The sequence below is a fragment of the Rhamphochromis longiceps genome, linkage group LG17 (assembly GCF_057381845.1).
Source record: "Rhamphochromis longiceps isolate RC_006_pf linkage group LG17, R_longiceps_female_GT1.1, whole genome shotgun sequence".
NCBI classification, from domain to species: Eukaryota; Metazoa; Chordata; class Actinopteri; order Cichliformes; family Cichlidae; genus Rhamphochromis; species Rhamphochromis longiceps.
The window spans coordinates 36,189,764-36,207,736 of NC_140573.1; the positions used below are offsets into that span (position 1 = coordinate 36,189,764).

Below are 17,973 nucleotides of genomic sequence, written 5' to 3' on the forward strand. Positions count from 1 at the left end.
GCATTACATAAAAAGAAATGTATATTTAAAGAGGACCTGTTATGCAAATTCTCAATCCCACATTTTTATTTTGGGACTCTTCTAGTGTTGCTTTGCAAGATTTGCAATTTCAAAACAACCATTATTTATCATAAACTGGGCCTCAAATCATCCCCATCTGAAAAAAGCTTCCTTTCCCCTCCCTTTGAGCCTGCTTCTTCTGATTGGCTACATTTTAATAACCAGGGTTAACCAGTTGAACAGGGCAGGGTTGCTGTTCTCACAACCAGAGCAGTGTGTTTAAGGTGACATACTAGGAATATCTACTCTTTTGACATCATATAGACCCAAAAGTAGAAAAATACCTTGAAAGTTTAGAGCAGTCTAAAGCCTGAGCTTTAAGTTCACAGCAATTAATTGTACACTTACCTAATCATTTTAAACAAGTTCCAGCTCCTTGGCTGATGCAGATTCATAATTTATTACTGAACATCACTTTCATCGAATCATCCACAGTCCATAATTGCTTCTCTTTGACCCCCTGTAACCTCATTTTCTTCATTTTAGGTGTTAGTGGTGGTTTTCCTTTGGCTTTTCTGGATGGAAATCACACTTAATTCAGCCAATTTTCTGCAGTCCTGTCACAAACACTGATGTCTGTTTTGGCCCATTTGGTTCCCATTTGTTTTGTTTTGCATTTACCATTTTCAGTATTGTTTGAAGTTTTCTGACTTGACACTTTCACATCCACCCAAGCATTTTCTGTTCATAATCTTAGTATTTTGTTTGTACTTGCTCCAAAATTTAGACATCTAGTGCCACACTTAGTGCTGAACCTTTCGTTGACCCTCATTATTTCGACTAATAGCTCTCCTTTCAATCAGGTAGGTGCAATAGCTTGCTAAGGACTGGAAAACCTTTCTTACACTCTCATTTAACTGCAGATTATTTTTTATATTTAGATCTGTACAGGTCTTTATGTTCCTCTATTCTGTTTGTATCATAAGTTTTCCCTGAACTGCAAAATGTCTGCTGTCCATTTTGCCTTCTACCAATCGCTGTAAGTCTAGATGGAAAGCTGTGTGTACAGACAGAAATGGCAGTAGATGTAGTATGGCATGTATGATGCATGAGCTGTAAGTTAGAGACAGAAATTGGCTTCCAAAAGCTCCATAGTATTCCATTTAAGTGCTGTTGTTTTATGTGACATGTAGCAATCTGACCTGTTGATTGGCGTGAAAGCTGAGAGAACTGATTTCCTGGAGGGCTGAACTGTCCTATCTACTAATAATTGTAAAATCACAGAGCAATCAGCGGCGAGAGCCTTTCTATCGAGAAACTCATCTCTCCTGGTGCAAGCGATGAGGGACAGACAAGATGAAGAGGAGAGGGAAGGGGTGGGCAAGTGGAAGTAAAGGAAGGACAGAATGCCGTTGGGCAAGAAAGCTGTTTTTCTTTCTGCCCAGACATTTTTACTCAAAAACATCCCTCAGGTGTAGAACTTATTATGGAGTGCAAAATTGCCTAATGTGCTTATTTCTATTGCTAATGCAGCAGACATGAAGGAAGACAGGGTATAGCTCTCCAAGGGAAAGTGTACAGTACAATAAGACCTGTAAGCACAATTTAAGTAATTAGATGGTGAGTCTGGAATTAAAGCCCCACGTGTGCACACAAAAGCACTCCCCCACACATACAAGCCTTGCAAATACACACTGCAGCTGAAAAGATAAAATAAGAACACACACACGCACAATCTGTGGTCATTTTTCCTGAACAATTCAAGTGACTATGATGAAAAACGGCAAAAGCACATTTTAGTTATTCATTCTCTTCCCGCCTTCTCTCGCCCTTTTCTCTCCACTCTCTCTCACCCTTTGAACTCTTTGCCTCAAAGTCTTATTAACAGTGAATAATAATTTCAGTATAATTCTAACACTCGTGCTGCACTCGGCAGGTGGCTACTCATCCACTCGCAGTTTGAGACCAAAGATGGTGGGGGTGTAAATTTGGAAGAGCAGGCGGGAGACCAAGCGTGAGCAAGCGAGAGAGAGACAGTCAAACAAAGGAAGGAAGAGATGAGACAACAGTGGAAACAAAGTAGGAGAAGGAAATAGAGAAAAAGAGTGAAATGTGGGAGAAAGGAGGCTCAGTGAGTAATAACGGGGGAGTGGTGGCAGTCTGATGAAAGCAGGAATAGAGAAGAAGGGCCAGAAAGGCAAAGTCAGGGATGCAGAGAGAGGAAAACAGGTGGTATGGAGTAAAAAGGATAAAGAAGGAGGTGGCTGTGTGATTTATGCCTGGGGAAGTCCGAGTCTGCCGGTGTGGCTGCCTGCTGACACCTTAACCTGAGAGGCAGAGGGGAGGGCGGGCTGGGGTTTTATCTTCCAGTACTGTGTGTACCACACAGTACTGGAAGAGACAGGGGCAATTCAAGGTTCAAACTTATAGGCGGGCTCAGCTCCCAATCATAATGCAATGCGTGCAATGCCTAGTAAATAATATTAAGGGAATATGCTTTTCACATTTGCAAACCTCAATTCAATTGGATAAACATTACACTGATACCTTCAAAAGCAACTGCATTAGATCTTAAACACCTACCTATTGCAGTGTCTAAGAATAAGCCAGAGTGAGTAATCGAAGATTTCAATCTAAGCCACTCGTTTTAGGGTGAAGTCTTTAGTTATCAAACCCGAGGCAAAGGCTCAGGCGTTAAACAAGTTAAAGAACTATTTGTGGAAAAGCAGAGAAAATGAGAAACATGCACAACATTATTTCTTAATCACATAGAGGCAGTCTAACAAATCATCAAGCACTTAAAGTAGCATTATTCAGTGCAGACACTGGAAAATCACCCTGCCACTCCATAGACCTGTAAATGAAGCAAACTGGTAATAGAGTTGTTTAATATTAAAGTTTTTGAAGTCATACAGTACATCCCTGTCTTTATTATGCAGGCTTAGCACAGAGCATCATGTACCTCAATTTCACGAGTGTGGAACAGATTTGTAGTCCGTCACATCAATGCAGTGGCAGCCATCCTGTTCGAGCCATGTTTAAAGTGTTATAAATCCTACAAATTGTTGTCATTCATATCAATTTGCTCTATTTAGAATGTCCACTGGCAATTTTTAAGTGTGCTACTGGAAAACGTGCAAAGCATCCATGAAACACAATTACTTTGTGGAAAATTAACTTTTGTTTTTCCAATTAACTTACTAACTTCCCTTTGTTGCTCCCTCCCTCCCTTCCTGTTCTTGGACAATCTCTCTGCCCACTCTTCATCCTCTTCACTGAACTAGAAACTAGAAAGTAACAAAAATGATAATCCTATATTAATTATTATTAAGAGCAGGTTGGGGATCCAACAGTTACAGCATTACTGCTGTACTGCTTACATATGTGAAATCATTATCAATGAATGTGCGCAAAACAGAAACTAGAGCTTTATAAGTTTTGGTGAATTTGACCACATGTCCACTCTTACCAGTCTTTTGTGTTTGCTCTCTCTCTTTGCTGTCTTCATCCTGCTCCCTCCCTTTCTCTCCCTCTCTATCCTCCCCTCTCAGTCTTTGTCCCATCACCCAAAAGTTCAATGTTACAGTGAATAAAAGGCATGCACTGATCCATATCAGTTTATAGCAATATTATTAGTCCGTTATTTATCCAGGTAAAAAATCTCACTGAGATTAAAAATCTAATTTCCAAGAGAGACCTGGGAGCATGGCAGCAAAAGTCAAAAATAATATTCAAACTGAATACAGACTGCTGCTGGACATAGACAGGTAACATCATTTTGATGTGTAGTTGTTTTAAGGGGTGCTGTAAACATGTGTAAATGTGCTAAAGAAGTAGAAACTGGTCCCCTATTTTTGAGTGAAAATCAACACATTGGACCACACGTGCCAATAAAAAACGTCAAAAGTGAATACCAGTGAATCTGACAGGAGCTTTTGGCAATCAAAATTTAAGCATTTTCTGATTTCAGATGGATTTTTTCACTTGTCATACAGGAAATTGCAGACTTTAAACGAAGCATTTGACACATCGTCTATCAAGAAGGACTTTTTGCAGTGAAGGGATCCTATCATCAAATCAAACACAACTCACACAGTGTCAGGTGTGCTGATTTGTGTCTAAGAAGTCTAAATGATGTAGGCTTGGGAACCAACATGGTCTCGCAGTTTCTTTATCTTTTTACATTTTTCTTGTTTCTTGTTTTTCTAATAGATGTTTTCAAATTATTTTTCATTTACTCTTGGATTTTAATATCCACACAAACACATCAATCTACATGTTACGGTGACTTATCGTGAATACAGAAAGCAGGGAAACCGTTATTCTGGCTTTTGTTAAAGTTAAGCAGACATTCTAATGTGGCATGAGAGAGAGGAGGGAAAACAATGATAATGCACACATACACACAGTGGTGGAACTCTATGGTGACTGAGAACTTGAAAGCTTTGATGTTAATAGGGAGCATTCTTAATAAACTTAACCTGAATTCTAAGGCTGCTCCAGGGTGCCAGATTTCGAAATGGCAGGTAAAATTAGATTAGATTACATTAGATTAGATTAGATAAAACTTTATTAATCCCTCAGGTGGGTTCCTCTGGGAAAATAAAGTCTAAAAACTAAAATAAACCAAACCTTCATTTTTATACCAATAGGTGGCAGTGTGAGACCATGGTTTGGCCTGTTGTTAGCAGCCTGAAGCGCATGCTCCGCGCTGTTTTCTCATAATGGCGGAGTATTCAGGAAACGGCAAGCCACGTCTCCCTGTCTGATCATTTCTTTCCTGTTTACAGGTTCGTATCGTGCCCGAAATAGAATATAATAGCAATCACATCCATTATATAGCATAGACTAACCATTACGGTTGGAAAGTGAAAGCGTACAACATTGTGTAGTACAGTAAATTACACTTTTGTAAGTATTTGTTTACGGCTTTAGCAGCATGCTAAGGTTAGCATGTTAGTTTGGGTCGCACACCTCCTATGCTCTGTGATGTTAGTGATCGGCTCCACCGTTATCCTGTATTGTTTTAGTATCTTGTTTCTGCCATAAAGTGTTTCCGTGAATTCAGTGCACATGTCAAGATGGTGCTGATTATACCATTCTTTCAAGCTATTTGAGATTTATAGATTTGTCTTGTTGGAATTCATTTTGAACCAAGTCTTACAAGAAAATTGGTCATGTTTATAACATTGGAATGTGTTATGGAGAATGTGTGTGTGAGCTATGTTAAGAATAAGTAAATACACAGTTGTAATACTGTAAAAGTAATGAAAGGAGTGCATAATTGTGAATTTGAATAAATAATGGCGGAGTATTCAGGAAACGGCAAGCCACGTCTCCCTGTCTGATCATTTCTTTCCTGTTTACAGGACACATATATAGCTGTCTACAGGTGCTGCCACCCGGTACCTGTAACAGTTTTCTGGGGGCTCGTCCGGGATCAGTCCTGCCTTTGAGGCTGGGAGCTGATCCAGTAATACCGGTACTTTGGGCCAAGAGTGGCAAGAAAACACCGACAAGTCCAGTCTGCTGGTTGTTACCTACACCTGCTGCTGCCTGATGGAGAATAGATGCTACTGATTGTGCAGGAAATGCATTGGCCATGTGTCACAACTAGCGCAATGGACAAGTAGTAAGGAAAAAAAGATAAATAAGGACTGCTTGGTGCTGCTTGGTGCTGCTTGGTGCTGCTTGGTGCTCGGACCATCGCCCATCAAGGCAAAAACTGTACGAAAGCTGACATTGTGTGACCCACTGCAAGGGATAGGGAAGCAACCATGGCGGAAGGTGAGAGGAGGAGCTTGGTGTGGGCCATCAAGAAAGACCTTCTCACCCTCTCTGCTGATGAACTGTTCCAGATTGCCAAGTCTCTGGGTCCAGTGCCAGGAGTGGATCAGTCTTGCCTTAAGTCAGGGGATGAAGACAGCTGCTTTGAGTACATCAGTGGTTTCATGTGCAGTAAGGCTTTATTAGAGTCAGAAGATCAGGGCATGTCACACTTATTGTCACTGAAAGATGTTGTTGATGCTGTTACCCAGGGTCATGTTTCTGATTTGCAGATACAGGCTGCCACTGGTAATGATTCATGTGATCTATGTCCAAATGCTCAGCCTCATGATGTCAGTGTTGAAATGAGTCCAACTAATGCAATGTTTTTAGAAGATGGTCATAATAGTGGTACAGAAGTAACTGACAGTGTGACCCAGAATACCAGCTCTACTGCTGTTTCCCAACGTGATATAGAACTACAAAAAATACTCTTCAGTTACGAAGAGCTCTCTAAGAAAATTAAGCAGTACATGCCCACATCAGGTTCTCAACTCACCTCTCAGACACCATCACAGGCTCATTGTAGAAGCACACCACACAATGACAGCTTAGTTGAAACTCAAGCACCCATGAGACATGACAAGGTGGTGTCCCTAAGAGACTTGTCTTACCTCCATCGCAGGGAGTTTAAGATTCACGGGGGCCAGATTGGAGACCAGGGATCAGACATCAGTTATAACAGCATCTGCCGCCAGATTGAAGAGGGTCTCAAAGAACAGTTTAATGATGCCGAAATTGTGAGGGCTGTCATGAGAGTTATCAAACCTGGTAATTTCAAAGACATGCTAATGAACAAGGATGAACTGACAGTAGAGGAGCTTAAAGACTTCCTCCATTCTCACCTTGGTGAGCAAAACAACACAGAACTCTTCCAGGAACTCATGTGCACCAAACAAAGTGACAGTGAGACACCACAACAGTTTCTGTATCGAGTCATAGGTCTCAAACAAAAGATCTTGCTCACCTCGAAGCATACCAACTCAGATGTAAAGTACTCAGCCAGTATAGTTCAGGATGTATTTCTTCATACTGTGTGACTTTCAGACAAGAGAGAGCATGCACTACCTGTGCTGCTGGATTAAGTGTAAGGTTTTTAGCGGGACTGAGATAACACATCACTAGAATATAAGACATTGCATTTGAGTGTGTATTTCTTGATTGCTTAGCAATTGTTCGGTTTCTGGCAGCTGCTAGGTGAAATAAGTGAAATTAATCACTAAGAGAGTACTACATCATAAATCTCCTTGTAGATTGCTATGGTCGCCAGCAGATTGCTGCCATTGGCTGTAGCCATTGTAGCATAGAAGTTCCTAATTTGTCTGCAAACACTAACATGCTAACAAGTTCTAACACATGCTAACATGTCTCCATCCAAACCACAGTTGACCACAGCAATCTGCTAGCATGAAAAGCAAATGCAAGGTTTTCTACAACTGGTTGGAGAATATTTTTTCCCATATTTTCCCCTAGCAACTGAGAAGCTGCCAGATGGTGTGGTTAGGGCTTTATTAACTTGACCCTTCAGTGCCACACATTCAAAATGGCAGACAAGATAAAGTCAGGTGGTTAGGAGTCATGTGACTGCAAAATCGCAACAATAAACTGTACCTATTGCTCATTAACATTATTAAGAGACAATGATAGAGCGCTACATAAACACGAAGAACACAATCTCCATATACATACATTGACTGTTAAATTACAGACATTACTGACATGTTAGAAGCCTTGTTTCCTCTTGGTCTTTTATAAATCCGAACTTGCATCATATAAATCATGCAGTTCAGACAACTTTTCCTTACTTTGTTTTCTGTGCCTGGTGCCGGCTGGCATTCGTCATGGTGTGCAGCAGTGCACATGTGAGCTCTCAAGCTGCTGCTGTGCTTGAGCTTTGCTCGGTGCATCTTTGCGTGGTGCAAGCTTTTGGAAATAATGGGTTTCCGAGCACAGCGGTGCCATTGTTGCATCTTGTTTATCAGACCCTTTAAGCTAGCTATTTTGTGATTTATTGGGGGGGGGGGGTTAGAAATAATATGAGATGACATGTTGTGCATATCACATACCCAAATAACTCCTTTTATACTGGCGAACATCCCAGATTAGTGGTGCTGCAATATTGCCTTAATGGATGGATAGAGGTCTGTTTATGTTGTTAAAATAAAAACTACAAAACAAAACAAACAAAAAAAAACAAGCCCTGATGATTCATTGTTAACAGATGAAAGAAGATATCCATTATTGTTCCAAAAACTGTGCTTGCTGTTTGTTTGCTATTGAATGAATGCTATGCATCAAACTAAATTGTCTTGCTTTGCTGGATGGAAATGCAAACACATGGTCACACTGAGATGGCAGTGATACTCCATGCAGAGAGGTGACACATAAACACACGCAAACAGCGATACAGTATGCACACAAAGACGTACAGGGGTGAATAGACATGCTGTGCAGTATCTAATTTCACAGTTCCCTGCAAGTTTTTATTGACTAACTCAGTCTAATGGCCTCACACTGATCACAGCTGATTTGATTTTATGCTATAGAAACATGCTCGACAAGCACAATGTGTGTTTACTAAGGGACGGCTGTGAGCTGCTGTTTTACACACTTCTCTTACCTGCTGAGCATTTATGTTGTGTGTATGTTTTGGTCAGCATACTAGTCATTTTTTTGTTTATGTGATTGTGCTCTTCTGTCATCCTACATTACCCATAATTACTCACAAGAAGTAGGCAGCCCATATCCTCTGGGAAAGACGTGCACACAGGCAAAATAACAAAGAGTTTATGAACATGCAGACAGTGTATCCTCTTAATGAGCCTCTTCAGCTGCTTCCTGTGCACCATACGAAAACACAAGTTGCTATAGCTGAAGGCCTTCCTGCTGCAAGCGTTACTGATCGGGATGCATATCTCACGTTGGTCGTCAACAAAATTACATATGAAGCGGCATGCTGACGTTTAAGGATGTTAGCATGCTCAGCAGATGCTTTGCGAGTGAAGAATTTTAGATCACGTTTTGCATTAATTAGATCCCAACCCCATTTCTAAGCTGTCTACACAGTAGCATACACAATTAATGAGCTGTAGTTCAGAGACAGAAAGACAAAAGGAAACACAAGTGATCTGTGTTGGACTCAAGTGATGGATTGTTGCCTTTCATGCACACAATGGGTCTCGGTTATGAGGCTCTGAGGTTCCATGCTGACTTGGGCAGAATTATTGGGCACAGAGTTGCAAAATCTTTTTTATTTATTATTTGGTATGTTAGGCATGCTCCACTATAGGCAGAATATATTGTGATATATAAACTTTAGCTACCACATACACATCCCCTTGTTGCTTTATTTTTTTCTTGTTTCAAGGATAAATCCTTCGCATTTTCTATCCGCAAAGTGAAAAAGAAAATAACCCACATGTGGTTGTCTCTCACTCAAATAATCACATTCTGCTCTCATGTTCTTGAAAGTGGACAGAATGACCTTCTCTGCCTGCTGGCATTTTCTGTGTGTTTTTAAGCTCCTGACATGCTGTGACTTTGTTAATTCCTGGCTACCGGATAAAGTCACCAGCCTACTTTTGCCAGAAGGATGTTGGTTGATCCTTTAAACTTTTTTTTCACATGTGAGGATTTTATTTTTCTACTCTGTTAAAGCTTTTTAAGAGCCAAAATGTACCTCTTTCTGTGATCGAAAACATTTAATTTCCTTCTTACTTGACAGCTCCAACCACAGTTGGTCTCTTAAAACTATACTTTTTAGCACGTAGGTTAAAATTGCAAGATGACACATCATAGCTCAGTTTCAGGTGATTCTGTTTTTTTTTTTTTAAATATAATTTTATGCTTAATGAATAATGTTATAATATGTATAGTCACCGACATCTTGTTAGATACTAACCTGTTCAACTGCTTGCTAATTCAAATATTTAATCAATCAATCATATGGCAGCAACTTAATGTCTCTGTACTTGTAGACATAGTGAAGATGACATGCTAAAGTTCAAACTGAGCATCAGGATGGGTAAGAAGGATGATTTAAATGACTTTAAAGGGGTCTGTGCATTTCAGAAACTCGTGATTTATTGGAATTTTGGGGTTTACAGAGAATGGTCCAAAAAGGAGAAAATATCCAATGAGTGTCAGCTCTCTGGATGAAAATGCCTTTTTAATGGCAGAGGTCCCAAAAGGTTGATGCTAGAGGAGATACCTGTTCAACTGTTCATTAATATTTAAGCTATAGACATGGGCAAGACAATCTTCAAATTGAGCATGTTTAGAGCTGACAGGAAGGCAAAAGTAAAATTAATAACTGGGTGTTGCTGCCAAGGTATTAAGAAGAGTATTCGCGAATGCCTAACACATCAAACTTTGAAGCAGATGGGCTATATCAGCAGAAGACCACATCAGGTGCCACTCTTAGGAAGCTAAGAAGAGGAAACAGAGGTAACCTCAAAAAGATAAAAGAAAACTAGAAAAAATGGTGTTCGGCCTGATGAGTCTCGATCAGAATTTGACATAAACAACATAAACAGCATCCTCTCTTGTATTAACAGTTTGGGCTTGTGGTTGTGGTGTAATGGTGTAATGTGGTGTTGTGGTGTGGGAGATATTTTCTTTCCTTGGTACCATCTGAACATCATTTAAACGCCACAGCTTAACCGAGTAATTGCCAGACCTCAAGTGACATGATGTTTTATTGTATGTCACAAATTTCAAATCATCTGAAACTGCTTTCTTGAAGATGACAATGAGTTCACTGCACTCATGTGTCCTTCACAGTCACCAGATGTCAGTCCAATAGAGCACCTTTTGCATATGGTAGAATGAGGGAATCTCATCATGGATGTGCAACAACCGCAAAAAGCTATGCTGTCAATGTGGACTAAAATCACCATTTGGTTGAATCAGTGCCACAAAGAATAAAACAGTTCTTCAGGCAAAAGAGAGTTCTGTAAGTTACCAGCAGGATGTACATAATAAAGTATACGGTGAGTGTGATTTGCAGGCTTTTTGAGTCCTTTATGGGATTTTTTAAAAGCCTTCCAACACTGCTTTGGAAAAATATTACTATAGCAACAGTCTTAAGGCTTAAAAGCAATCACATCAGTCCGACTTTCTTTGTAAATTATGTGTAAACCAAATTTAAAACTAGCAGTGCATTTACTGCAGCCCACGTCCAGGTGAGGTTCTCTGGCTTCGCTGTTGTTGTCGAGCACTTTCATGTGACAACTACTGCTATTTCCCATCATCCTCAAATCTGTTATTTCTCTTGGAGTCTGTTGGAAACAACCCCCCCCCCAACCCACCCTTACTATCCTCTGTAAATGTTCGAAAAAGATTGCTGTGCAACTAGCAAAATGCCACAAAGTCATATCTCTGGCACCTGTTCATTTAGCCTGCAGTATTTAGGCACACAATTTCACAGTGGCATCCAAAAGGATTTTTATCGCATGTGTGCGGTAAGTTAAAAACCATTAAAGTTAAGATCCATTAGTCCATGCAGCAGCTGATAAGTGGGACAGCTTGGCATCATGCAAATGTGGCATGGAGTTTGTGCCAGTTTAGAAAACTTTAAATCAGGACAGGTCACTGACCGTAAACAAATATTCAGTTCCTGAGTGCTGCATCACAGAAGAGCTTATGTTGAAATCATTTAATATTCAGTAAAAGTGGGTAAACAGGCTTTTCACAAACTTTTTTTCTTTTTAAATTTCAGATAAACGATAGTCCACGTCTGATGGCTGCAGCTCTTTTCGACCGATCAAATTTCCACAGAGGGTGCCCACCATTTTGTCATCCTTTGATGTGAGGTTCAAAGGGTTGCAAAGCTGACAGCAGTTGTCTTCAGATACATCACCCGCAATAAAGTATGAGCTGAAAGCGAGGCAGACCTCTTGACACTCTCTTTCTCTATTACACAACACCAAATAGGCATTTCTGAGCGAGAGGCGCTGCAGCCAGCCGGCAGAGGAGTTTTCAGGGCCAGTTGGAGAGGAAGTGTGGATTGTTTCAGGCTGGAAAATACAATGCTGTTTGGCAGCTCAAGGTCCCAAAACACACACGGACCAACAAATATACACATAATGTTGAAGGGAGATGGCGGAAGATGGATGGTCAGGTCAGGGTGATATGACTGCAGAGGGGTGAAGGAAGATAAGCGAGAGACAGACGAGCCTCCCCTCTACCAGCAAATTGATGAGAAAGGGTCTTGGGGAGGGGAAAGGCTAAAACAGGTGGAGCAAGAAAAAGAAAGGACACCGCAGAGATAAATCAGTCATTAATGGTTCGCTTGGAAGCCTGAATAGTAGGAAAGGTGGGACGCTTGGAAAGAATCTCGTTGAGAGAAACAGAGGTTGCTTCATTAGCTAATTTTTTTGCTAGCTTGAGTGTAGCTTTGATTAGTGCTCCAAATTAGAACTTGTAAGAATGCTTGCGATACTAATTAAAGCTCTTCTGCTTTTAATTCCCTCACTGAAACTGAGTTCTAATCATTCCAACTGCTTTTGCTTTTCTGCACTCTGCAGTATCACATCATGTTCATTTGCAGCTTCGGAACTTGTCCTTATCGTATCATGTGCAACACGGTATAACTAATTAGAAAAAAAAAACACAATCTAAACAAATCTCATTCATTTGTTGGTTTTGTCAGCTTGATACACACTACAGATCTTTTCATCAATGGTAGTTATTTCTAGTCAGCTATGACTCTGGGTTTACCCCTACATAACAGACGAAGGCAGAAATGTCCATTTTGAAGACAGTCATCTGAAAAACGAAGTGCATCCCATTAACATCAATCACTCAAAGAACTTGTTTTTCGTATGACTTCATCAGTCAGACATTACTGTTGTGGATGAATTGTGACCCACTCTTCTTTACAGCATTGCTTCAATTCACTAAGGATTGCGACCAATTGTTTATGCACAGCTCTCTTAATGTCCTCCCACAGCATTTTTGTCAGGTTAAGGTCTGGACTTTTGCAATTTTGGCAATTGCAACACCTTCAAACTTCATTTTTAGCCATTCTATTGCAGCCATAGTTGTATAGCAGATGTTGTAGATGTGCTGCTGTGTTTGTTTTGTTGCAGGTGCCACTTTTGACCAAGCTTTAGCTGGTAGACAGGCAATCTCACATACAGAGGAGTTTATGTTTGACTCAGCTACTGTGGCTGTAAAATCAGCCCAAATCATTACCCCTCCAACACTGTACTTGGCAGTTCATATAAAGTGTTTAGGCTGATATACTATATTTGGTTTTTACCAAATGTGGCAGTATTCATACTGTCTGACATCTTCTCTCCAAAGGACAAAGATTTTGTGGTTTATTCAGATGTAACTTTACAAACCTAGGTCATGGTGCCATGTTCAAGCTTTCCCCTGGTAACTCTCCCAAATAAGCCATGCTTTAGATATTTTGTGACTGCACTGCCATAAAATGTAACAGTTAATATGCTAGCTGGGACTACTGGAGAGTCTGAAATGGGTTTACTGCACAGGGAATTTGCTGGGATATCCTCTCCTAGAAAGATTGTATCATTGTGTTAACGGACACCTCAATGCTCTAGATCATCAAACTATCAAAATTTCAGTTTTTATATATTATGCTCACACTTGCTGACAGTCAGTTAAACAAAGCCATTTGATTAGCAATACTACCTACCCTCCTAATTATTATGGAAGCCTAAGAACTCAGTTTTTCACATGACAGCTCTGAGTCCAGTGAAAACTTTCTTTTTCAAATTACTGTATACGCCTAGTAATGGATACAAGTTCTTTGTGGTAGTTGTGCAGTGTTGAATGGCTTTTACAGCCCCCCCCAGCCCGCTCCTGCAGACTGCTGAAAACATTTGCAGAGACAGCAGCCTTTTCCCCAACATGTTGCTTATTGCACCACAGCAGTCACTACAACAACTGAAGGGTTTTGTACTGTATATATTTCGCCAGCACTCATCATTTCAGGGGCATGTTTTTATCTGATTGTCAAATCATCAGAATTCCATTTCTAATAGTTTCCTGTTGGTAAAGACGGACACAGGTGCTGACATTAGTTAGGCTGTTGTCACTGTGCAGGGAAGCTAACACAGCATTTTTCTTTCAAGCAAGTTGCTTATGGAAGTTAAATGTCAAAGTCAGCAGAAGAGTAAATCTGTAGAAAATAGTCTGTTGGTTGTAAACACCCAATACAGATCAAAAATGGGGTCTATGTTGAAAGCAAAGAAAATAGATTTCAAGGGTTTAACTTTAAATTACAGAGTTTTCAAACTCTTTAAATTTTCAATGGTGTTTTAAATATATGCAAACAAAACTATTAACTATTCCTATGCCTTAATTCTCTATGCCACAGATTTAACAAAGTACTGGAAACATTCCTCAGAGATTTAGTCCATCCTGACATGATAGCATCACAAACCAAATTGCTGCAGATATGTCAGTTGAAGATTCATGATGCGAATCTTCTGTTATCCCACTTCCCAATGGGGGTTCTATTGGATTGAGATCTGGTGAGTGTGGAGGCCTTTTGAGTGCAGTGAACTAATTTTAATGACAAAGAAACCAGTCTGATGATTTGAGCTTTGTGGCATGGCGTTTTATCCTCCTAGAAGCTGCAATCGGATGATGAGTACACGATATCATAAAGGGATGGACGTGGTCAACAACAGTAAACAAGATAGGATGTGGCATTTAAAAATGCTCACTTGGTACGTATTTGCCAACAAAATATCCCTATATTATTGTTTGTGGCAAATTCTGTCTTAGGAAAAATCAGGACTCATTGGATGATGGATTTTACAATTTTATTGTCACATTTTGGTGAACTGGACAGAAGTGGCACCCAGATTGGTCGTCTGCTCCTGTAGCACATCTGCTTCAAGGTTCAAGGTTGTGGATTTAGAGATACTTTTCTGTGTAACTTGATTGTAAAAAGTGGTTTTTGAATTAAGGCTGTGTTACAGGATCGTTTCTCTGCACCTGACCATTCTCTGTTAAGTCGAGGGGTAGCTGTGTAGGTGCAGGTGCTGAAATAGACCAGCCTGTATGCCACGAACATGCTTAATGATGCTCTCATCGACTGTTAAAACCACTGAGTTGCTACCATGTGATTGGCTGATCAGACAGTTGCATTAATGAGATGGACAGATCAACAATCAGTTGCTCAGGTGCAAAGAAAAGAAACAAAAATTTCACATAAATAAATCTTCTGAATACAAAGCGAAACATTACCAACTGTGAAGAATCAGATGATAATGAGAGTACCCTCCTTTTTTCACATCTTTGGCATGTGTAAATGAACTAAGAGGTTTGTTAACTAGATAACATGTAATGTATTTCTTTTTTCTTTAAATGATGCATTTTCCAAGTTTAACCATTTGATATGTTTTCTATCTCCTACTGTTAATAAAATGTGTTTGCAAAGCTTTGCATTCTCCACACTGCCAGAACCTTTTTGGATTTGCAGTAACATGTGTATTACCCATGTCAACACAATGTTTGTGAATGTAAAATACTTTAGGAAAGGTTTTAATATTTCGCTTGCAGCCAGTAGCTGAAATTTTGAAATGTGCAAAGCTACTGTTTTTTGACACCTGAAAGCTAAAACAGTAGGTAGCAAACTAATTCACGGATATCATTTTGAGTTTTCACCATTTAACTGTGAAGTTATTACATTATTGATTACCAAAGTATGTAACTACTGGCAGTCTCCTAGCACCCAGATGTTATTAAATTTTCAAGCTAAATTATGCCAGAAGTTATTATTTGTTTTGAACATGGATTTTTTTCAGCTTTTAACCTTTTGGTAATATTTGTTCCTGTTTGACTGCTGCCACCTTACTGCCTGCTGAGGTGCGTGCCTCGACTCAGAAACTATCCATGATGAGATTGTACTGCTTCACCCTGCTTCTCTTAAAAACTCTGCCTGCTTTTTATTGCTTTCATCTGACTTAACTTTTTTTTCTTTGTTACAGGAAAGTTAATTTCAAGCTACTTTGGTTTGTGAAACCTCTTTACACCACAGAGAAAAGAAAATAACAATTTTCTTTTAACTCGGGGGTGGGCTCCTCTCTAGGTTTCCTCTTCATAGGGCCTCAGATGGCACACTAAATGGAGCCCCAAAGAGTGGACGCCAACACAGGACAGGAAATAATAATAGCAAAACAAACCACAATGCTTAAGGCATGGCTCGCGAATCAAACTAATTAGCAGCCAAGCGCCTGGGATCTTTAGTTAGTCATCTGAGAAGCCCATTAAAGACCTCCTTCTCTGCCTCTCTTCTCTTGAGTTCTCGCTCACACAGTAAATTCAGAGCACACTGCTTTCAGCATTATAGTCTCCAGCCTTAACGCCTTTAACCTAATTTCTAGTTTCCCTGTTCTTCCAGGGAAACTAGAAATTAGTCACTGTGTTTGAGTCTCTGGGTTCAGTTTATGTCACTGTGATCACCACTGTTCTGTGTAACCCTGGCTATTAAAAGCAATGTGTTCTTTAGTACCATCACTGATCTGGAAATCTAGCACTATAATCACATAACAGTGCAGCAGAGTAAGGGCCTTCATTGACTTAATCTCCACTGCAATGTTTCTTGGACTCTGAGGCACATTGGCCTTTCTTAAACTGTCATTATGGCATGTCTTTGTATGTGTGTATATGCATACATGCACACAGATTGGTGCAGAATTGATTTTAAATTTGTATTTAATTCCTTTTAAAGGCTCACATGGCCTCACTTCTACCCACATTATAGATTTTGTCAGACCTTTTGAACTGAGCGACTTTCCTAATGGTTCCCATAGCCCACCTCATTGCACCTCATTATAAAAAGGTATCTTCTGTTAGAGCCTTAAAGGTTTACCAGAAGAATTTTAGGTTTTCTCAACATTTTTATTTTGTTCTGTAAAATACTGTGTACCTGCTTTGAAAACTGGTTTACAAATAAAGATTTATTTTTATTATTATTATCACTGTTGTATGTCTTATTATTCTTCTAATATGTTTTATTCCCTTGCGCTTTCAATAGTTTCCTGTTTAGTTGATATTTTTCTGTCTTGGTTTTGCTTCCTATCTTGTTCTTATTTCTGGCTTTGTGATTCAGTTTTGTGACTAGTTCTTGCTATTATTTCTGTGTACTCATTGTCTTAGAATTTATATAGTCTGTATGAAATAACATGGTAAGAATGCATAGAGTGGATTTTCTGAGATGCTCTTGTAATGGTCACCCTTTGCTCACAGCAGACCCAAGTGAACAGATCCACATATTTCCACATTCTGCATAATAAGTCCAGCTGCATAATATTTTTTATTTTTTTATTTGTTTTTTTCTCCCTGCCACAACCTTTTAGGAAAACAAAAATTGAACCACAAATGCCAAAATCTGAATGTCCACTTGAGGCTAGCTCCAAAAGTGACTGAATTCCTGTAGACTCCTATGTTAATATACCTAACTTCTTTTTCAAACTTTTTTTAGAGGGTGAATTATAATGCTTTAATGTTATGCATGTGATCAGTTTAAGAGGTTGCTTGTATTGTTTTTATTTTATTATATCTTTTATTTCATTTTTTATTATGTCCTTGGTAAAAAAAATAAATAAATAACAAAGGAAAGAAAAATTTGTCACACACTTTATATGAATGGTGAGAATGCCTGGGGCACAGAGCTATCTAAACAAGAAGAAAAACAGTCTTTTTTCCTATTCATCTGTTAAGGTGTGGCCATTTTAATAAATGTGGCAACAGCTGTTTGTTAGGCATGCCATCCATTTTTATGAATCACTGAGCTGGAGTCATGACAAAGTTTGTGCTTTTGGACCCTTTTTAAAAAAATGGATTATCTAACACAATGTATGCTCTTCTGTTACTTGCTACTTGCTAGCATTTTCTTATTCTGTTACATAGCACTAATTAGCAGTTATGGAGAAAGTTTACTAACCAAGGTTGGTAGAATTAGTTAACTCCACCCACTTTAAAATATGACCACTTCTGGCTCCAAAAACCCCAACTATACGAATGTTGGTGTCTCATAATGTGGAGTCCAGAATAAAAAGGTGACATCATAATAATTGCATCCATCTTTTTCTACATAGTCTGTGGTTTAAGATGAAATCAAAAGGGTGTGGATTTCACCAGCCTAACCCTGCAGTGCCTTCTGTT

At 39.4% G+C, this 17,973-nt stretch overlaps 1 protein-coding gene across 2 annotated transcripts; it reads left to right on the forward strand.

Moving 5' to 3' along the window:
* The first annotated feature begins 4,641 nt into the window (after positions 1–4,641).
* Positions 4,642–17,232, forward strand: LOC146650091 (uncharacterized). Of its 2 annotated transcripts, none has more exons than XM_085387025.1 (2): positions 4,642–14,330; positions 14,430–17,232. In XM_085387025.1, exon 1 carries the CDS (start codon positions 5,778–5,780, stop codon positions 6,864–6,866), a length of 1,089 nt encoding a protein of 362 aa, XP_085243151.1. In that variant the 5' UTR covers positions 4,642–5,777; the 3' UTR covers positions 6,867–14,330; positions 14,430–17,232. The 2 variants fall into 2 exon arrangements, with proteins under 2 accessions (XP_085243151.1, XP_085243152.1); XM_085387026.1 differs by having other exon boundaries at positions 4,642–11,696; positions 14,174–17,232.
* Positions 17,233–17,973: the final 741 nt, after the last annotated feature.